General features: G+C 40.1%; 1 protein-coding gene and 1 non-coding gene across 2 annotated transcripts; one reads left to right on the plus strand and one right to left on the minus strand.

The window, feature by feature from the left end:
* Window positions 1-2,370: 2,370 nt before the first annotated feature.
* On the minus strand, window positions 2,371-13,905 carry LOC129697314 (nephrocan-like). Its single transcript, XM_055635759.1, has 3 exons — window positions 13,407-13,905; window positions 6,287-7,188; window positions 2,371-2,944 (listed from the first exon to the last, which is right to left on the minus strand). The coding sequence occupies exons 1-3, from the start codon at window positions 13,590-13,592 to the stop codon at window positions 2,482-2,484; spliced, it is 1,551 nt and encodes a 516-aa protein (XP_055491734.1). The 5' UTR covers window positions 13,593-13,905; the 3' UTR covers window positions 2,371-2,481.
* A 9,006-nt stretch (window positions 13,906-22,911) lies between these two features.
* Window positions 22,912-22,983, plus strand: trnac-gca (transfer RNA cysteine (anticodon GCA)). Its single transcript has one exon. It is a non-coding gene; the product is annotated as a tRNA-Cys (tRNA).
* The last annotated feature ends 239 nt before the right edge of the window (window positions 22,984-23,222 follow it).

A 23,222-nucleotide genomic window follows, 5' to 3' on the forward strand; every position in this document is an offset into this window, starting at 1 on the left:
TTATGATGATCATGCTTATTCAATGCCAATGGGACATCACAGATGTCACTCATTCAGTGCAGAAGGTAAATATCAAAATTGGTTCTCTCAATTTTTTTAACAAAATGTTTGATCTAAGAGTTCAAGAGGTAAAGACTGATTGCTTTTGCTGATTGATTAAAGCTGATTCTATGCATTTTGTTTGATTATCTGAAAATGCTCCTGTTAATTAGTTTGGGATCTAAAGCACAACTGTATCAATGAGTTGGAATTTGCAATTATTCCAATGGCAATACTATTGCTGGTCACTAATATTGGTGAAACTCCATTATCAGTTTCTGGATTTATGAACATGCACAGCTACAGAAATGTAGTAATTGTCAAAAGAAATACACTGTTCATCTGCAGGATGTGCTTTATGTCCCAACACATAATGTAATGCCGCTTAGAATCTCAGGGGCATGATTTGGGCAGACACAGAGGCATAGCATAAGTGGTGAAAGAAGTGCACCTCCCCACAAACAACCTGGCCATCAATCTCATCAGGCATCCCTGGACCCATTTGTGGAAAAATCCGTAGTTCCAATATTTTCTTTATGTCAACTAACAGCCCACAGAACCAGAGGATAAGCAAATCATCATTGATCCTAAGGGACTCTCAAAAAAAGGCCAAAGGCCTGTGACTGTTTGGTTCACTGGTAAAACGCAAGGCAGTGAAGACCCATTCTTTTTCTCAAACTTGTTTTTAACTGGGGACCAGCTCACACGTTTCCTGTCCCAATTTGCCTACCACCACTGATACTAATGCCAAATTTTCCTCCTGCTATTCAAGTGCAAAACTGCCCCGATGTCAAAAAAACATTTATTTTAGGAACCCCTACCACAAGACTTGCTGAAGACAAGATTGTGCTTTTTATTTGCAACATTGAGTGTATTGCTTAAAGCCGCACGGCGTGGCTTTAAGTGGCCGTGGGACTTGCTAGCGCCCGCCGGGGGCTTTGACTTTGACTTCGGGAGAGGAATGGAGAGCAGGGGAGACAAGACTTTGCCTTCCATCACAGTGAGGAGAGATTCACTGTGATGGATGTTTGTGTAAATTGTGTTGGTGTGTGTCTTGGTTCTTTTCTTGTATGACTGCAGAAACCAAATTTCGTTTGAACTTCATGTGAGGTTCAAATGACAAATAAACGGTATTGTATTGTATTGTACACATCATGCTGATTTGAATGCAGACCTCAAAATTGTCACCTAATATGGACCATGCATTACCTCGTGCGGGAAGCAGAATATTGCTCCCCAGACTTCCAATCACACTTGCATGCTCATTTTAATATCTGAACAATATCTTAGTCAGTGCTGCTAGTGAAGCCACCTCAATCTGCTTGTCCGCTGTTATATCCTCAGCTCAGAATTGCAATGGATCCTGCAAAGGGCACCATGAAATGCACTGGCTTTATGTCTGAAGAAGGGTCTCGACCCGAAACGTCACCTATTTCTTCGGTCCATAGATGCTGCCTCACCCGCTGAGTTTCTCCAGCATTTTGGACTACCTTTGGCTTTATGACAATCTCTGCTGGTTTACTCGTAAAATGCGTGTGTCAGCTGCCAACAAGGTGAAGGATGAGTTGTCTTCCTTTGCCACTGGGAACAAACTCTGGCCCATATGAATATCAGTGTGTGGATTTGTTCTTTAACAAATGTTTTAAAATCGCCATGCATTAATTATTGAATATTTGTCAATATTTTTTTGAGAGTCCCTTGGTTTCTGATAGTAATCTGAATTTTTAATGATTTGCTTTTTGAAATAAATTGCTTCATTAAAAAAAATCTTCATTCCAAATTCATCATTCAAGTGATTACACCATTGCTGATAGGATACCTGAACTTATTTTTATTCTTTGTAATTATATTTGATATTAATAATATAATTACTGATAATCAATATTTGTAATCCATTCAATATTGGCAATCTAAAGGTAGAAGACCAATAATGCTAGTTCAATGTTAAATTAAACTATACTTGTTATCCATATTTTTGATTTTGAGGCAGCGCTGATTTAAAGCATGGTTTAGCTTCCAGACATGTGATCGTCTTATTTGGAAATGTGCATTTTTAAAAGATTAATATTTGAATCAAAATGAATTGCCTGGGACATCTATTTAAAAAAAGACCAGAGGCAAAACAGCTGATCATACCAAATTTACATTTTAAATGACTGTTCAGTTTTATGCTCATGTATATAGTTGGGTCATTGCTCATACAAATCTTACCTATGCATGCAGTGACAATGCAGAAATCTAAACTATAGGTCAACAGAGAAAACAATCAAAGAAGACTCATGATTATCTATTTTAAATATTTACATACTATTTAGCAGGCAACGTGAAGACAAAATTAAAATGTAAGCATAAAATCCAAGTTACACTGGAACATTGGTTACCATTGCACGTCAGATATACAATAGAAAATTAAAAAATATTTTGTGTCTGAGACATTGATTTTCAATATGTATCATAGTCATAATAATCTTCATAGTCAGTTGGGCCATTGATGTTTGTGTTCTCACGCTTCTGTTCTACTCTTGCATAACTTTCAAGAACTACTTTTGTCTTCACTCCGTGCCAAATATTATATCCACAGCTGTTCAGAATTTTTGTGGAAGATAGCCAGGTCTCACCTTGATAATAAGCTGGGCTTGCACAGTCACCACTTTTAATCTCTAAATGTTTCACAGTTAATAAATCTCTTATTTTTATGAGGTCACATGTACAGTTCCAGGGGTTCCCATCTAAATAAAGTCGCCTGAGCCGTGGAAAGTATGCGAACACTTCAGGGGCTAGAGATGACAACCTGTTATTTCGCAGGTTTAGAACTTGCAGCCGTTTCAGATTTTTAACTGACTCTTTGCAAATGTCCTTTATGTTATTTCCTTTCAAGTCTAGCCTTACAAGAGTATCAGGGAGCCTGAAGAAAAGACAAAAGGTAAAAACAAATTATTGGAATTATATTAAAATATTCAGTTATTAATAAATACATTTTTTAATGCTTTGACACCAGAAAAAGTTACAGGGGCATCTTCCACTATAAGCAGACTTCGTCGGAAGCCAAAATGGAAGGCACCAAAGACTCAGATTAAAGATAACGTGTAAAGCAATTGGATGGCAGTAGAAGAAGACAAGGATTGTGAAAAAAATTACTGTGATACAGAAGATCAGAATACTTTTACAATGATGAATAGACACATGGGGTCTTGTCTTGGCATAAAGCTGAAAGATGGAACCCATGAGTAGGAAGTTTGATAAATCCAATCTGGAATTGACAATATGTAGATCAATCAATACAATCTGTTGTGTAACCACAAATCAAAGATGTTCATGCCAGAATTTCCCCAGGCAATCCCTCATTTGTTGTATCCAATGTTTGCGTTAAACTTCTGAGAAATACGTGGGAATTTTCCCCATTTCATATTAGGTAGATTGATAGTGATCTTTAATTGCAGCATTTTTAAGTACTTTCCTCTGGAATACTGAAAGAATATTTCATCTGTTTCACATTTTCTGAAACATAACTGGGTTTTAAAAGATACAATGCGAGAATGTTTCTTTATTTAGAACAATTGCAGATTTGTTGCTTTTTTTGAAGGTGTAGAATCCCATTTTCTGTTTTGGGAAGAAACTTAGTTGATATAATAATTCAATTTCTACAAAAATGAAAACAAATAATGTAAAAGCTCATGACATCTTTCAGATTCCCCATTCAACAGAAATTCTTAAATCACTTTGGCCAAACTCTGTTGTTTGGCAAGGTGACTCAACTACATCCACTAATTTCATCTCCTCGGAAGTCTGGAATTTGAGATTTTGGCTTGACTATCTCATGTTGAATCTGTAACTAGTTAGAATATGTAACTAGTTACAAATTGCTAGATATAATCTCTTTCTTATTTACTTTGTAGCAATAACTAATATTTAATACCAAGAAGACCTTGAGATGCATTTTAATAAAAATCATGAATCTAATCAATAAAGAATTGTATGCCAATTTATTTGCAACAGTAGACAGTAATTGTGCAGATTGGTTTTGGTTCCATTGGTTGAGATTCCCCAAGGAAGTTCATTCAATTATCATTATTTGTGTTAACATTGAAAATAATTGTCAGCTATCCACTGAACTAAGGAAAATAAATTTGTCTGTAGCAAATTTTATTTAACTTCTTTAAACAAAAGCTCAAGTCAAAATATTCACAGAATTACTGTGTCTTCGATAACTTTGTTCCATTCACACATCAAAACTGTGTTTGCTGACCATATTGGCAATGGGTTAGCTAACATTCAATTAAAACATTTTCATTCTATTTCAAATTTAGTCCTTGTCTTTCCCAACGATTACGCTCTCTTTCTGCCCATAAAATATCCAGACCGCTACCCCTTCTCCACATCTCTGAATGTAATTGCTCCACCAATGGTGATCATGCCTCTGGCTGCCAAGAATACTGACATTTGCTCTGCAAACCTCATTACAACTCTTCTTTTAATAAACTCCTTAAATTTGCATTTTTCAGAAAATCATCACCTCCATGTTACTGCATCTCCAGCAAACCTTCACATTTACTGGGAGATTCATGTCCTATTTTTTCTTCCCCAAGCACCTACCAATAATACAACTTCCCTAACTGGTGCAATAGTGTTGTCTTACAGTCTAAGTTGCTGAGAAGGAACTGCAGATGTTAACTTAAACCGAAGATAGACACAAAATGCTTGAATAATTCAGTGGAGCGGGACGGGCAGCATCTCAGTCTAAGTTGCTGAGGCAGGTAATGGTTAATTGTGTACATCCAGTATTCGCATATTCACGGCATACTCTGGCCAACTTTGCAGTGAAAGATTTACACAAATTATTACCCCCACTGAGATAACCTGAGATGCATTTGCAACAATACTCCTTCATGGTTGTGTTGATTTTCCAATCCTCAAATAATTGTGAAATTAATTTACCTCCCTACTGCTGCACACAACAATAGGTTTCTGACAGTATATTTTCTCTTCAACGTGAGGTAACAGCAACCTCCCATCCTCTGTCCCTCACCCAGCCCAACTCCCCACAATTATCCATTTGTTTCACAATATCTTGTTTCTTTTAGGTGACGTCTTCTAAGATGAAAAGTTGCTATTTTTCTTTCTGGCCTCAATATTATCAATGTCTTCTGGAACGTGAAAGAAGATGTGAATTTATTTAGTTTACTTGCATTGTTATTTATTTGCGGCAGAGTTCAACCCAATCAATTACAAACTTCCTTTGCTTCCATTATGTCACTGCAAAAAATCCCAAAATACTGAAAATCAAAATTAAAATGTTATAAACATAGCAGATCTGTTAGTATCTGTTTGCTCAGTATCTGGAGCCTGAAGACTGCAACGACCAGGTTCAGGAATAGCTACTTCCCCACAGCCATCAGGCTCTTAAACCTGGCTCTGCCAAAACTCTGAACATTAATAACCCATTATTTGTTATTTGCACTTTATCAGTTTATTTACTCATGTGTTTTGTAGTCAATGCCTATTATGTTCTGTGTGCTGAAGCAAAGCAAGAATTTCATTGTCCTATCAGGGACACATGACAATAAACTTGAACTTGTAGTTGAACAGAGAAAATCTAAGATAACGGTGTGCACATTGGTTAATTTAGTTTAGAGATACAGCATGAAAACATGTCCTTCAGCCCATCAAGTCCATATTGACCATCAATTATCTGTTCACACAAGTTCTATGTTATCTCACTTTCTCATCCACTCCCTGCACACGGGGGGCAATTTACAGAGGCCAATTAATCTACAACCCTGCACATCTTTGGGACGTGGGAGGAAACCAGAGCACCCGGAACCCATACTGTCACATGGAGAACATACAAGGTCCACACAGACAGCATCAGGACATCAGGATCGAACCTGGGTCTTTTGCACAGTGAGGCAGTGGCTCTACAAGCTGTGCCATTATGCCTGTTTGTCAGAATCTCAGCAATAGATGTTTTATGAAATGCCCATCTTTGCTGTTTTGACACATTGATAAGACAACGTTGTTTGCACTTGTTAGATCTCCCTTATAATTGATATAATTAATGTTTCTTTGTCTACTAGAATTTGCTTCGTACTGTTATAAATATTAGCTTGAAATCATGGGTGATATTAAAGCAGGTGCCAAGTCTATACTTCTGGTTGACAGAAAATTGGGAACAAAATGAATTGACACCTAGATTCAATCAATGGAACTTAAGTACTATATTTCTCCCAACCTCATTGTACTAACCTACCCTTTTGGGAAAGATGACAGGTGGTTTTGCTCCAGTGCTAGGTCGGAGAGTTGTAAACAGTGCTGCAGTGCATCTAGATCAATACTGGTAATGTTGTTGTACTCCAAGAACAAGTGTTTCAGCCCACGCACTCCGGAGAATTCCTGCAGTGTAATTTTTTGTATGAGGTTGTGACTGCAATCCAACAGTCGCAGATGTGATGGGAGACCAGTAGGAATTGCTCTCAGTTGATTTTTAGACAGATCCACCGTGGATAAGTTTGACAAACTCAGTGCATTATTAGTTGTAAAGATCTGATTTTCAGAAAGGGAGAGTTCAAAGAGGTGTTTGAGATAGTTTAAATCTTGCATTTGCAACTCTCGAATGACATTTTTGTCCATTTTTAAGGACGATAATAATGGTGGCATTCCTTGTGGAATCTTGAAAAACAAGTTTCCTGATAAACTAAGAAAACGTAGTGCTGGTAGGAAGCTGAAGAAGTTCAATGGTAGAGAAGCAATTCTGTTATTTTGCATGCTTAAACGTTTCAGGTAAGCAAGCTTCAATGGTCCTGATAACAGATCAAGTCTATTGCTATCCAAAATTAGACTTTCTAATCTGAGAGCAGATGACAAAACACTAGAATGGATTCTGGAAATCCTATTGTTTTGCAGATCAAGGACCTTCAACTTCACCAAACCTTCAAAGTCTGCTTCACACAAGACCTGGATTCTATTATTACCCAGTTTTAACACCTCCACGTTGGAGGGAAGTTTACTGGGAATGCGTCTCAGCTTGTTTTTCCATAACTCTAATGTTCTCAGATTTGTTAATGTTGAAAATGTGTAAGCTTCTGTTGCTTCCATTCCACACGAGGACATGGCTAGCTCTTCAATTCCATTAAGTCCACCAAAATCAGATGCCTGCAAAAGAACAACACAGATAGATACTGAAATGTAAATTCAATTCACAGTAGATACCTGTGGTCTAAATTCAATTATACCTTCAAGTATAGTTATAATTTTAGATAAGCAAAGGAGAAAGGCTGAAAATAAAATTTGCCATGAAGTAAACAATTAATTGCTCAACAATGTACGGCAGGTCATACTGTAATGTTAAGCATTTCTCTCTCTTTAGGAGTTTGATCATCAAAAATGTAATTTCTAAAATGCATGCACAGATGTATTTTAATAACTTTGTTTATATTCAGGACTTTATGTATGTGTTTACATTTAAATTCATTTTCCAAACTAACCTGTTGAGAACCAAACTGGGCAAGCGGCTATAGACAGAAAATGCTGGTGTAACTCAGCGGGACAGGCAGCATCTCTATGGAGAAGGAATGGGTGACGTTTCGGATCAAGACCCTTCTTCAGACTGATGTCAGGGGAGTGGGCAGGTCAGAGATAGAATGTAGTCAGAGACGGTAAGACTGGTGGGAGAACTGGGAAGGAGTAGGGGATGGAGGGATAGGGAAAGCAAGGGCTATTTGAAGTTAGAGAGTCAATGTTCATTCCGCTGGGGTGTAAGCTACCCAAGCGAAATATGAGGTGATGTTCCTCCAACTTGCGCTGTACCTCACTCTGACAATGGAGGAGGCGTGGGCCAGAAACGTCAGATTGGGAATGGGTGGGGGAGTTAAAGTGCTGAGCAACCGGATAATCAAGTTGGTTAAGGCGGACTGAGCGGAGGTGTTCAGCGAAACGATCGCCGAGCCTGCTCTTGGTCTCGCGAATGTACAGAAATTGACACCTGAAACAGTGGATACAGTAGATGAGGTTGGAGGAGGTGCAAGTGAACCACTGCCTTACCTGAAAAGACTGTCGGGATCCTTGGATGGAGTCGAAGGGGGGAGGTAAAGGGACAGGTGTTGCATCTCCTGCAGTTGCAGGGGAAAGTACCTGGGGAGGGGATGGTTTGGGTGGGAAGGGACGAGTTGACCATGGAGTTGCAGGGTCCACAGTCTCTGCGGAGAGCAGAAAGGGGTGGAGATCAAAAGATGCAGGCAGTAGTGGTATCCCTTTGCAGGCGGCTAAAGTGTTGGAGGAATATATGCTGTATGTGACGGCTGATAGGGTGGAAGGTGAGGACAAGGGGGACTCTGTCCTTGTTGCAAATGGGGGGAGGGGGAAGCAAGAGCGGAGTTGATGGATATCGAGGAGACCCCAGTGAGAGCCTCATTTATAACGGAAGAGGGGAACCCCCATTTCGTAAAGAATGAGGACATCTCCGATGATCTAGTATGGAAAACTGTATCCTGGGCGCAGATGCAGTGTGGACGGAGGAATTGGGAGTAGGGGGATAGAGTCTTTACAGGAACCACGGTGGGAAGAAGTGTAGTCTAGATGGCTATGGGAGTCTGTAGGTTTGTAGTAGATATCGGTCAATAGTTTGTCTCCTATGATGGAGATGGTGAGATCCAGAAACAGTAGGGAGATGTCAGAGATGATCCAAGTGGGCAAGTGGGTATTTTGTATTTAACATTTAACCTTTCCTACTCCCTCCTTTCAATGCTCATTCCTCTGTTCTACTCCATCCCTTTCCCCCTATCCCTTGCACTGCCCCTCTCCTTCTCACTCTCCTCATCACTCGCCTTCCTCCACTTCCCATTCCTCTTCCCTATCTGCTAATCGTGTCCTCCTTCCATATCCTCTTCCTTGTCCAGCATCCCTTTCCACATCCCCACTGATTGAATTTGGTAGAAATTTCATAGGGTAATGAATTTTGGAAATCAATACACAAGAGTACTTTCAGGATAGACATTTATGGAACTTTCGATATTAGGTGGATCAAGGGACATGTGGTTAACCTAGGAAAATGGTGCTGTGATGAAAATCAGAAATGATCTTATTGAATGGCAGAGCAGACTTCAGAGTCTAGTTGGCAGAACATTGCTTATATTAGTTTATGTTCATATATCCTTGAGTAATCAAGGCTGCCTTTGTTGATCTGATTTGGTAAATCTCTGAAGATAAAAGTAATCAGCAATTATTGCAACAGGTTTCTTACACGTTTCTTGCAAGAGTGGTGAATTTGTGGAATTCATTGCCACATAAAGCCGTAGAGGCCAAGTCAATGGATATTTTTAAGGCAGAGATAGATAGATTCTTGATTGATATGGGTGTCAGAGGTTATGGGCAGGATAATGGGGTCGAGAGGGGGAAGATAGTTCAGCCATGATTGAATGGTGGAGTAGACCTGATGGGCTAAATGGCCTAATTCTGCTCCTATCATTTATGAACTTATGAATAGATTTCTTCCCTTTAGAATATAGAATTAAAAAAAAAAACAAGATTTGGAAATGGATGTTTTAACTTTTCTGAAGAGGTAAATTACTTCATAGATGAAAGGAATGCAATTCATGATTTCTGTTTTTTTTAATAATATCCAATAAAGCATGTATCATTTTGTAATTCATGTATAACGTGATATAATAAAAGTCCTAGTGAATAGATCGTTAATCAGTTTGAAAATGGTGGGAAAGATGCTCCATGTGGCCAGAATGATTGCATTTTTCTTCTTGAATTTAGACATTTACATAAAATCACATTTGTGTATCGAACAAGAAGGTATAAGAACAAGAACAAGGTCAAGATTAACCTTTGAGAAGCATGCCTTTGGCCACAGCAGAAACATGTGTCCAGTTCAGTGTCACACCCTAGATAGAATATAAATGCTTCACAGAGAGAGTACTGATCTATTATGATTCCAGGGATGGAGGACTTTAGTTATTGGGATACACCAAGGTTATTCTCCGTGGAAGAAAGGAGATGACAAGGGATTCTAATAGAGGTTTTTTAAGAGCATGAATGGGAGACAGAATAGCCATGGAGAATGAAATTAGGCCTTTCAGCCCAACATGTCCATGCCGACCAAGATGTTCATCAATGCTAGTTCCATTTTCTTGCATTTAACCCATATCCCTCTGAACCTTTCCTTTCTATGTACCTGCCAAAATGTCTATTTAAATGTTGTTATTGTAGCTGCCTCAACCATTTCTTCTGGCAACCTGTTCCATATACCCACACGCAGTGTGAAATGTTTGCTCCTCAGGCTTCTTTCCCCTCAGTTTAAACCTATGCCCTCTAGTACTTGATTCCCCATCATGTAAAAATGACACTGCATTCACCTCATTTATTTCCTTCATTATTTTATACACCACTATCAAATCAGTAATACTTATAGGCCAATAACTATTAATGAAAATGAAGTTAGTTATTGTCCTATAGCATTAATGTGTATAGGTCATTTAGATACTACTTTGGCATAAGGCTTAGAAACATAGAAAATAGGTGCAGGTGTAGGCCATTCGGCCCTTCGAGCCTGCACCGCCATTCCATATGATCATGGCTGATCATCCAACTCAGTATCCTGTACCTGCCTTCTCTCCATACCCCCTGATCCCTTTAGCCACAAGGGCCACATCTAACTCCCTCTTAAAAATAGCTTGATTTTTGTGGTTGAGCACTCATCCTGATGTTATAGCATATACTTTGTGTTTTAACAGTAATTCACCCCATAGTCTCGTACACTCCAAGGAATGAAGTCCTAGCCTGTCCAATTCCTCCCTGGAACTCTCAAGCCCTAACATCCTCATAAATCTTTTCTGCACTCTTTCAGCTTAATGGAATTGTTCTCATAGCATGGTGACCAAAACCAAACACAATACTCCAAGGCTTAACCAATATTGCAGCCAGAACTCCTGCATTTATTTCTTCAAATTTCCAGTGCTCTTGGATATTCCTGATCAACACCAGAGATTTATTTACCTTTATACATTGCCACGTCGACTGTGATGCAGACTATCCCCAAGACATTCCCATTGATTTTCTTGAGTTCCCTAATCTTAATTTCTTTCTCCATGGTAAAAATAATGAAGAAATGTTGATTAAAGATATGTCACAGATCCCGTAGCTTCATTCATACTGGGAAATTGTATTCATTGGTGAAAAGATCAAAAACAAGGGATCATTAAATGAAAGTAATTGGCAAAAGAACCAAATGTGACACCAGAAGGAATTTTTTTTTGCAGAGAACAGTCAGGATCTGGAAGGCAGTTTCAGAGGGTTGCAGGGAAGGTAGATTTGGCAGCAGCATTCAACATGGAGATAACCATATAACCATATAACAATTACAGCACGGAAACAGGCCACCTCGGCCCTACAAGTCCGTGCCGAACAACATTTTTTCCCTTAGTCCCACCTGCCTGCACTCATACCATAACCCTCCATTCCCTTCTCATCCATATGCCTACCCAATTTATTTTTAAATGATACCAATGAACCTGCCTCCACCACTTCCACTGGAAGCTCATTCCACACCACTACCACTCTCTGAGTAAAGAAGTTCCCCCTCATGCTACCCCTAAACTTCTGTCCCTTAATTCTGAAGTCATGTCCTCTTGTTTGAATCTTCCCTATTCTCAAAGGGAAAAGCTTATCAACATCAACTCTGTCTATCCCTCTCATCATTTTAAAGACCTCTATCAAGTCCCCCCTTAACCTTCTGCGCTCCAGAGAATGGAGATCGATAAGTGTAATCTTACATTTTGGCTTTGAATGCTCCAGTCTTCTGGGCTGTGGGTAATAATTGGGCTATAGTTCTTGGGCTCTTGCCTTTAATCATTGGCTGTCACAGGAACAGGTAACTCAACATGCAGGCTCCACGTGTCCACCAGGCCACTTTCTGCACTACATAAAATACTGTAAGTCCCTAATATAACAGTTGTCAGTAGAACCCAAAATTAACATGGGGCGAGACTGACTAATCAAAATCCCACACAATAATAATAACAATACAATGAATAGTCACATAATAATAACTATAGCATTAATATATTGTATAGTATTATAAATTTTACAAAACTAAATACAATGCAATACACTAACATTACATAAATATACACATGGGAGGGTAGGGGGAGGAATACAGGACTGGTTGAGAGCGAAAATCCGTGACTGCTCTTACATTGAGCTGCTGCAAACCCAATGGCCTCATTTTGGGTTAAAACGGTGGCACGCCAAACAGGCTATCTCTAGCTGTGATGCATTCCCTCTGCACTGCCACTGCATTAAGGAGTCGACGTGAATCTTTGTTTTGAAATCTCCAGAACAAGAAGCAGAGGGTGGAATGGGATCCACAGGGAAGCCAGGGAATTCGAAGTTCTCACTGACTCAATTCCGCTCTCACCCCACAAGATACACGCTGTTGACTAGCATAATTAGATAACCCTTTTCCGATTCAAAAACATTCAAGTCAATGCTGACTCAAAAGCATATTATTTTAATTTTGCTTTCCAGGTATAAACATAATATCATTAGCAGTTTAATTCAAATGAATGAAATTTGAAGAGCCAATATCCAGACAGATTGTTGTCAAATCAAGCTCTCCCTGGACCATTTCACGAATAGGTTTTTACTTCAATTTAATAAATAGAAACATAGAAAATAGGTGCAGGAGTAGGCCATTCGGCTCTTCGATATGATCATGGCTGATCATCCAACTCAGTATCCCATCCCTGCCTTCTCTCCATACCCCGTGACCCCTTTAGCCACAAGGGCCACATCTAACTCCCCCTTAAATATAAACCAATGAACTGGCCTCAACTACCTTCTGTGGCAGAGAATTCCACAGATTCACCACTCTCTGTGTAAAAAATGATTTTCTCATCTCGGTCTTAAAAGACTTCCCTCTTATCCTTAAACTGTGGCCCCTAGTTCTGGACTTCCCCAACATCGGGAACAATCTTCCTGCATCTAGCCTGCCCAACCCCTTAATGGCAGTTTCTATAAGGATCGTTGATTTGTGATTTTTGGGGGGTATATCTTACCTGCGCTTTCGTTTACATTGTCTCATCTAATTATTCGTTACATTCAGAATTTCCCTTTCAGATTCCAAATGAATCATGTCGGAAATCACAAAAGTAAACTAGCTCGTTTATGAAAATAACTAATATAATGCAACTGGTAGCTAAAAATATATCAATAATAATTGAAGTGATTATTTTAAAAAGCGAACATATCGAAGAAGATATAGTTGTACACAAGAATAACCGTGGACCCAAATCAATGAAACAACTCGCAGCGAGATCTGCATTAGAGGCCACGATAAAAGCTCCCTGTGCAAATTTTTTCTCTCTCACCCGCAGTTGTTTGATGTTGTTGTGGCCGAGGTAGAGTTTTCTGGTATCCGTTGGAATGGCTTTAGGCACAGAAGTAACTCTGTAGCATTGCACTGATTTGAAGGAATCACAAACACATCTTGTGGGGCAATCGCCATGGCATGTAATCAGAAAAGATAACATAGAAAAATAAAACAATAATAACATTTTTTGGGGCTTCAAGATCTACCAGTATTGATTACTAATGGTCCAGAATACACGGATGTCAATACAGAAACCGTTCTGCTTTCGCTGGAAAAATCCCAATCTCCGAAAATGTCTTTTCTATCTCTCCCTTTTAAACTTGGCGACTCGCGTGCGACTGTGGCTCTGATTGGAAACATCGATCAAAGAAAAGAACCGTATTATCTTGCCAAAAAAGTAAATTCTTTGTAGCAAAAAGAAAAGCCAGACGCAGACAATAGTATATTACCCTGATATTTGCAAAGACGCACAGTACTCATATAAACGCTGTCGCAAAATTACTCAATTGTCTATTGTGTAGGATGTCCATCAGCAAACAGGAGGTTTATTTTTGGTTTTCTTTTTCGGCTCGGGCCTGTTTTTGCTGCCGCGTTGAGATAACACCACTTTGTATAGTTACAATGATATTACATTCCAGGTCCTCGCTGTCGTTTCTAACCCGCTGATGTAAACAAAAGCTCAATAACATTTGTTGCCACAGGTGGCTAGGGACTCCAAGGTGAGTTCACGATCTTTAAGATAAGAGGAAACGAATGCGTATTTAACATTTTAAAGAGAAAATACCTATTTTTAAACCCTAGGTAGATTTAAAATTGTTTAGGGTATAGCAAAATACTGGGCATGTTACCTGTCTTTGCTAAGATGCTTTGTCATATATTGGATTCCGACCTAAACTAGGAAGCAGAATAAGAAAGCAAGCTTCATTCTTCCCAACACACCCGCTGTGTGCTCAAGAGAGCAACTTTGCAATGTTTAGTTAATTCCTAATGTTGATTAGTCAAATGTTCCAACTAATTGCCTGTTGACTATTAAATTTGTCCTTTTAAAAATTAGGCCAATGTGTACAATAATCCAAGTATTAAAATCTAATCGTACCCCATAGCCATATTGTGGTGACTTTATAATTAAACCTTGTGGCATATGATTGTATCATTGTGCTTGCTTTACAACAGTTTCACATATGAAAGGTTGCAGTGCAAAAAAAAACAATCAAAATAGTGACATGTTTCTGCATTTTTTAATATTATTTTCTGTTCAAAACATCTTTGCCACAGAACTATGGTCTATAAAACCTTTTCTCTTCAGTAAGGATCCCATCTGTATTAACAATATTGATAATAGTGCTTAAGGATGAATTCCAGATCTTAGAAACTGGGCACACGAAGGCAAATGTATATGAAAATGGAATTGTGCAAATTCAGTAGCATTAGAATGCTGTAGGATTGGGGAAGAGGAAGGGCTTGGTTGGTATTTATGCAAAAGCAAATCAGTTCTAGTCTCTTTAATTGTACTGATCCCAAAGCCTTTTCCTTTTTGCAACCTGTACAGTCTTCAAATCTATGTATGGTTTCTGCCTCCATCTAAATTCTCAAATTGTATTTGTGAAAGTTGTTCCTGTGCTCTTTAATGCAAATATTCCATAGTCGTAAATCAATGGGATCTTCATTTTTAATCTCCCCCAAATTAGTTGTAGTCCAGCTCTCCAAGTCACAATTTCCCTTTCCTCCATGAATCCGATTTTCCTGAACCTACATCTTTTTCAAAATTTGATTCCACTCCCTCGTGCACTTTTGAACATCATGAAGCACATCCTTTGCTCTTATGGTCATTAAATTACTATCTCTCCCTTGCCTGGTGTCATTGTCAATTCTCTCTTCAGATGTAATTTCTCATCTTCAGTCATCACCTCCAATTTTAATTAATTGTTCTCGACCTCTCTACCCTTGATCAGTATGACCCATCTCCAAGTTTATTTTGCTTTCAAACCTCCACTGTTAGGTGCCTTTACACCTTCTAAATCAACGACCATCTCGACAACAGCAAATTTGTTCTTGAGGGCACTTTAGGTATAAACATGAAATGCAATAAAACATTAAATGCAATAAAATTAAATTAAACACAAACCGACCTTCCTTCTATTGACCCCATTTGTACCTCATGCTGCCTCGGCAAGGCCAGCAGCATAGAAACATGGAAACATAGAAAATAGGTGCAGGAGTAGGCCATTCGGCCTTTCGAGCCGGCACCGCCATTCAATTTGATTATGGCTGATTATCCAAAATCAGTACCCTGTTCTGGTTGTTTCCCCATATCCCTTCATTCCCTTAACCCTAAGAGCTAAATCTTACTGTCTCTTGAAAAATCATAATCATAATAACGAGTCGTCACACCTTGACCACCCCCTCTTCTCCCCTCTCCCATCAGGCAAAAGGTATAGAAGTGTGAAAACACACACCTCCAGGGGCAGTTCCCAGCTGTTATCAAGCAACTGAATCATCCTACCACAACCAGAGAGCAGTGCTGGACTATTATCTGCCTCTTTGGTGACCTTTGGACTTTATCCTTGATTGAACTTTGCTGGCTTTACCTTGTACTAAACGTTATTCCCTTATCATGTATCTATACACTGTAAATGGCTCGATTGTAATCATGTGTATTTTTCTGCTGGCTGGATAGCACACAACAAAAGCTTTTCACTGTACCTCGGTACCACACGTGACAAAACTAAACTGAACTGAACTGGTCCTCAACTGTTATCCAAAGTATCCAAAGATAACGATATTTCTCAACACTCCCTCATAACTAATTTTGAATTTCACTGAAGATATTTATCTTGGTCCTACGCTTCTAACAATGACACCCAAGCAAAGCTCTTCACAAACATTGTTGATCTTATTACTTTTAGAAGATTGTTTATTCAATACCCTCTCTTAAATAAGGCACAATTTTGTCCAACTAAACATGTGGAAGAACAAAAAAAGCAATTGGCTTTAACCCTGCTAGAAATTCCTAAGCCTTGTTAATTTTTAATGTTTAATTTTATCACCTATCCCTCTCTAAAGTTTAACCAGACTTTTTGCAGACATCATCCTATTTGACTCTGAACTGTATTAAAAACGCTTTATCCATAACATAAAAATTGCCAAATTGTACCTCTGTGGCATTGCCACCTTTCTCTCTACTTCAGCTTGTCTGTCAACGAAGCTGTCAATCATGCCTTTACTACCTGCCTTTTTCAACTATTACAAGTGGGGCTGGGGATAGAAGAAGGGCTATGTTAGCATTTCTAGTTCACAACCATCATTGTTTCAAAACTCACCCAAAACATTGCCTGTTGATGTAAATTATATTTCATTTCCCCCAATAACTTAAGTTTGTACCCCCACCCCAAAGCCTTGTTCTTATGATCTTACTCCTATTTGGATGGCTTTCTCTAGCCCCACAATGCTCTAATAACACTGCATTCCTCCAAACCTGACCTCTTGAAAATTCCAAAGTCCTTTTGGTGAACATGCATCAGCCATTGAGGCATTAAGCCCTGGAATTCCCTAATCTTCAGCCTCTTCATCTTTCTTCCTTTACAACTTTCCTTGGTATACCCTTTAAACCAAGCTTTAAATCATCCTTTCAATTATTTCTGTCTGACTCGCGGTTAACTTTTGTCCAATTATTTTCCCATTAAATGCCTTTGCACATTTGATCTATTTTATGATTGAATTGCATTTATACACATGGGCACAGTTTATTGAACACATTTTTTTGAAACAAGCATTAATCTATGGGTGATGAGGCAGTGACTAATAATTATAACCAAATCATGAACTGAGCAGTTTAAAGCAGGAATGTTGCTGAAAATTTCAGGATATACTGTTCTCTAACCTCTTTGATCCACTTTCTGTTGTATTTTTAACTAATAGCATGTAGGCCGCTGAGTTTGTTGAAATGGGTGATCATATTAAACAGTGCCTATCTGCCTCATGTATAATTGCCAAATCTTAGAAATCTGTGGGCATGAAAAGAGGTAATTTGTCCCATTGTCTGTGATCACATCTTTAATGGGATTTGGTACTTGAATCACACCCATTCTTTGCTACGACATAGCCAATTTGGCCTAACATGCAGCACATAAAAGTCTGTTTCAAATCCACATGAACCACATGAAATACACCACTCTTTATATGCTTTAACCTATTATTAATTATATAATGGTAACAGTTCTCTGTTCCTTGCAGTTTTAATATCTGCATTGCTGAGTTAGGAAAAGAGTTACCTTAAACAATCTCTAATTTAATGCTGGCTGAAACTGGATGCACATTGACTAACCTAGCAGGCTGTGCATGTACAGCCATTCAGATTCAGCTGCAGATTCAGGTTAGTTTATTGTTACATGTACCAGACTGCAATCAAATTCCTTGTTTGAATGAAGCTCGTAGAGTACACAGTGTACATGGTAATGATAAATACAGCAATAAATGGAATGACAAATATAAAACAGCAGAACGGTGCAAATATTGCAGTGAAGTAGTTTACAAAATGCTATAGTGCAATAACAAACATTCCCACCTACTTCAAAAGGGTAACTATTGTACGTTTAGTTTTGAGATACAGCATGGAAACAGACCCTTCGGCCCACCGAGTTCACACTGACCAACCTACACACAGGCACAATTTACATTTATACCAAGCCAATTAATCTACAAACCTGTAGGTCTTTGGTGTGTGGGAGGAAACGGAAGATCTTGGAGAAAACCCATGCAGGTCACGGGGAGATCGTAAAAACTGTACAGACAGCACCCTTAGTCAGGTTCGAACCCCGGTCACCAGCGCTGTAAATGCTTTAACCAGCAACTCTATCGCTGCGCCACAGTGCCACCAAGAAAAGCATGGTGATCTGCCTCAATGATTACCATCCAGTCGCACTTATGTCCACCATCATTAAGTGCTTTGACAGGTTGGTGAATCCACAAATCAACTCCTACCTCAGAAATGATCTGCTTCCACTTCAATTTGACTATCATCACAACAGGTCAACAGCAAATGCTGCTCAATGCTCTCCACTCGGATCTGGAACAACTGGATAACAGGAACACAAACATTAAGCTGTTGTTCATTGTCAACAGCTTGGTGTTTGACACAATTATCCCTTCCATATGCACTACCAAACTCCAAGAATTTGGCCTCAGTTCCTCCCCCTGCTAATGGATCTTTGATTTCCTCAACAGCAAACATTATTCAATGCAGATAAGTACCAACACTGACCATCAACACAGGTACATCTCAAAGCTACATGCATAGCCCTCAACTATGGTCTCTTTACACACATGACATTATGGCTAAGCACACCTTCAATGCGGTAGTCAAATTTGCCAATGACACTGTTGTTGAATCACAAGTGGTGATGAGTCAGCGTGCAGGACAGTAATAGAGCACATGATTGAGTGGTGCCGCAACAATAACCACTCTCCCAACGTCAACAAAACCAAAGAAGTAGAACTTGACATCAAAAAGAGGAAGTCAGGAGACCACATGCTAGTTTTCATTGGTGTCAGCAGTTGAGAGAGTTAGCAGCTTCATATTCCTGGGCCTAGCACAAAGATGTAATCACGAAGAAGCCACGGCAGCACCTCTACTTTCTGAGAAGCTTAAAGAGATTTGACGTGACACCAAATAGTCTAACAAATTTCTAAAGAAGCAGTGTAGAAAGTATCCTGATTGGTTATAGCAATTCTATTGCACTGGACACAAGGCTGCAGAGTGTGGTTAACAGCTCAGTCCATCACGGGCACAGCCATTCCCACCATCAAAAGCATTTACATGAGGAACAGCTTCAAGAAGGCAGCATGCAACATCAAGGAACCCCGTCATCCAAGCCATGGCTTCTTACTGCAACGTTCGGGCAGAACATGTAGAACCTCACAGTTCCACAACTAGGGCAGCACAGTGGTGCAGAGGTAGAGTTGCTGCTTTATGGCAGCTGACTCTCAGTGTGTATAAGGGTCTCAACCCGAAAAGTCACCTGTTCCTTTTCTCCAGAGATGTTGTCTGACCCGCTGAATTACTCCAGCTTTTTGTGTCTATCTTCAGCTTAAACCAGCATCTGCAGTTCCTTTCTGCACAACATTAATCCTACCTCGACTACATAACACTACGGAACACTTCTTTCAAAACTATGGACTTGATTTCAAGTTGTGTCTTGCATAATGTATTGTTTATTTGTACAGTCTCTTTTCTTTTCAATGTTTTGTGGAACGTGTATTTTATGAAAATTTTATGTTTTCATGTTTCATCGGAGTCTAATTGCCTATGATTCTGCTGTTAGCAAGATTTTCGTTCTACCTGTACCTCATTGTACTTATGCATATGACTTCACGACTTGATTATTTCTGGTTTCTAATATCAGTTGATGAAAAAAAGATTAAATCCTAAAAAGGGACTATGGATTCCAAACTGCTTTAAGAAGAATATTGGATGAAATATATTCAATATAATGTATGACCCCAACATAATTAAAAAATGTGTTTACATTTTAGTCTTCATCATGTCAGGTAAAACATCACTCTTTGATCATTGTAAGCTGAAGATGGCAGCTAAACACTTTGATGATGTTAGGTATTGTTCAGGGAATACAGAATATATATTCCAAAAGGACATTGAGCAAGAACTTTTAAAATGTTCAAAAGTAACCCCAGTTCCTATAATGTGTAAGAAAGAACTGCAGATGCTGGTTAAAATCGAAGGTAGACACAAAATGCTGGAGTAATTCAGCGGGTGAGGCAGCATCGCTGGTGAGAAGGAATGGGTGGCGTTTCGGGTCAAGACCCTTCTTCAGACTGATGTCAGGGGAGGGGGCGGGATTAAGATAGAATGTAGGTGGAGACAGTAAGACTGGTGGGAGAACTGGGAAGGAGAAGGGGATGGAGAGAGAAAGTAAGGGCTATCTGAAGTTAGAGAAGTCAATGTTCATACTGCTGGCGTGTAAACTACCCAAGCGAAATATGAGGTGCTGTCCCTCCAATTTGCGCTGGGCCTCACTCTGACAATGGAGGAGGCCCAGGGCAGAAAGGTCAGATTGGAAATGGGAGGGGAAGTTGAAGTGCTGAGCCACCGGGAGATCAGGTAGGTTAAGATGGGCTGAGCGGAAGTTTTCAGCGAAACGATTGCCGAGCCTGCACTTGGTCTTGCCGATGTAGAGAAGTTGGCACCTGGAACAGCGGATACATTAGATGTGATTGGAGGAGGTGCAACTGAACCTCTGCCTCACCTGGAAAGACTATTTGGGTCCTTGGATGGAGTCGAGGGGGGAGGTAAAGGGACAGGTGTTGCATCTCCTGCGGTTGCAGTGGAAAATACCCGAGGAGGGGGTGGTTTGGGTGGGAAGGGACGAGTTGACCAGAGATTTACAGAGGGAACGGTCTCTGCGGAAAGCAGAAAGGGGTGTAGATGGGAAGATGTGGCCAGTAGTGGGATCCCATTGGAGGTCGTGAAAATGTTGGAGGATTATATGCTGCATGGGGTGGAAGGTGAGGACAAGGGGGAGTCAGTCCTTGTTACAAATAGGAGGAGGGGGAGTAAGAGCGGAGCTGTGGGATATGGAGGAGACCCTAGTGAGAGCCTCATCTATAATGGAAGATGGGAACCCCCATTCCCTAAAGAATGGGGACATCTCCGATGCCCTGGTATGAAACCTCATCCTGGGTGCAGATGCAGCGTAGACGGAGGAATAGGGAGTAGGGGATAGATGGAAATTGGCTGGTTCTGCAGTTATGGAAGAAACGAGGGCTTTAAGACCGTCCTGGTGGGAGATGGAGGTGCAGAGTGACTGGACATCCATAGTAAAGATGAGGGAGTGGGGACCTGGAAAATGGAAGTCATTGAGGAGACAAAGAGCGTGTGAAGTGTCTTGGACATAGGTGGGGAGGGATTGGACTAGGGGGGGATAGGATGGAGTCGAGGTATGTGGAAATTAATTTGGTGGGACATGAACAAGCAGAAACAATGGGTCTGCCAGGACAGTTCTGTTTGTGGATTTTGGGGAGAAGATAAAATCGGGCCGTGCGGGGCTGGGGAACGATAAGGTTGGAGGCTTTACAGGGCAGAGAGCTGGAAGTGATAAAATCAGTAATAGTGCTTGAGATTAAGGCCTGGTGCTCGTTTGTGGGGTCACGGTCCGAGCACAAGTAGGAGGAGGTGTCTGAGAGTTGTTGCCTGGCCTTAGTTCTCAGTCTCAGCGCACCCAGTCTGGCGTGTTGACCTCTACCGAACTCTCAGACACCCCCTCCCACTTGTGCTTCGACTATGACCCCACAGATGAGCACCAGGATGCTTGTTAAGTCTGAGAGCAGCATGATCTGCAAGAGATCTGAGAAAAGCATTGTTAAAATAAGTTACTGAGTGTTGATTCAAGTAGGCTATGCTACAGATCTAATTTTGTGGGCTAATGGATGTTTTCAATGAGAATTAGACAAATATTCACATTGAACGAAAGCTTAAGATTGGTGGAGGGAGGCAGGGAATGAAAATTGCTGAGGAGAAAAGACGCTAAGCATGTTGGATGGCCATATCCTACTCCGGTTAGAAGAGGCAGACTCGGGAGCACCATGCTGCGGAATGTTCCAATCCATCCCGACGCCAAAGTTTCCATCAACCGGACGAGAGGGCTTGAACAGCAGGCTGTCGGCAGCAGCAAATGCGGAGTGTTCAGCCACAACCACGTGTGAACAATGGAGGAAGATGACTGAACTTTATTGCCTTCCATCACAGTGAGGAATGTTGATTCCACTGTGGTGGATGTTTATGTTAAACTTTATTTTATGTGCTGTGTGTATTTTTGTTTTTCACTTAGTATATGGCTGTATGGTAACTCTAATATCACCATACCACAATTGGTTCATGTGACAATAAATGTGAACTTGAACTTGAACTCGAACCCAGTGGTCCACATGTGTGGCAATGTTGCTACACCAGCAACACAAAATGTATAGACTGGCATTAAAAATATATTATGACTATTTATGCCATATATAATATATAAATCATCTTCTTTGTGATAAATACAATTATCTTTGTCTGTGAAATGCTTTGGCATACAAGACGTAAAACGCGCATATGTTTCAGCAGCAATGAAACGTATTGTGGAGAGTGGGGCAGAAAGCTGCAGGAACTGGGCAGACGCCAACGGATCGTTCAGTCGAGTGAAAAGCGTCAACCCCAATGTAACCTGGAGAATCATATCTTGAAAAGAGCAACTGTCTAACTGCAAAACTATGATGACAATAAATCATTCACTGCTGCAAACTTTCAGGAAGTGCGGACGGTTGACTGGCGCACGGAACTGTTGCACCACAGGAGTAATCGGGATAAACTTCTATCAAAGGTTTGCGGGTCCGCCGGTTAATCCGTTGCAGACGGACGATCCGTTTGCAGCAAAGAACACAACCCGCGGATCACATTGGGAAACACCCATTACTTGTCATAAGGAATAGAGGACGACTTCGCAGCGGTCGGGGGTATAGCTCAGTGGCAGAGCATTTGACTGCAGATCAAGAGGTCCCCGGTTCAAATCCGGGTGCCCCCTTTATTGGTGTTTTCACAACTTTGCATTTCAGTTTTGTGTCCAACTACGTTTAAATTACAACCCCCTCGTGTAAAATGAACCAAAGCTCAAATACTATAATACAATATCCACTCATTTAAATTTTAGTTTGGTCTTAAAATGGGATTTTGCGCGTGTTATGTCCTGGAAATAACGTTAGCTGTATTCCTTGGTAGATAAAAATGCTGGAGAAAGTCAGCGGGTGAGCGAAGGAAATAGGC

The sequence above is a fragment of the Leucoraja erinacea genome, chromosome 5 (genome assembly GCF_028641065.1).
Source record: "Leucoraja erinacea ecotype New England chromosome 5, Leri_hhj_1, whole genome shotgun sequence".
NCBI lineage: Eukaryota > Metazoa > Chordata > Chondrichthyes > Rajiformes > Rajidae > Leucoraja > Leucoraja erinaceus.

Excerpts from the sequence above, each read along its gene's own strand:
- LOC129697314 (XM_055635759.1), bottom strand. The coding sequence starts at position 13,592 with ATGTTATTATTGTTTTATTTTTCTATGTTATCTTTTCTGATTACATGC. Across the intron at positions 7,189-13,406 it reads ACAACATCAAACAACTGCGG|GCATCTGATTTTGGTGGACT; the intron begins GTGAGAGAGAAA and ends GTTCTTTTGCAG. Across the intron at positions 2,945-6,286 it reads CTGTCATCTTTCCCAAAAGG|GCTCCCTGATACTCTTGTAA; the intron begins GTAGGTTAGTAC and ends TCTTTTCTTCAG.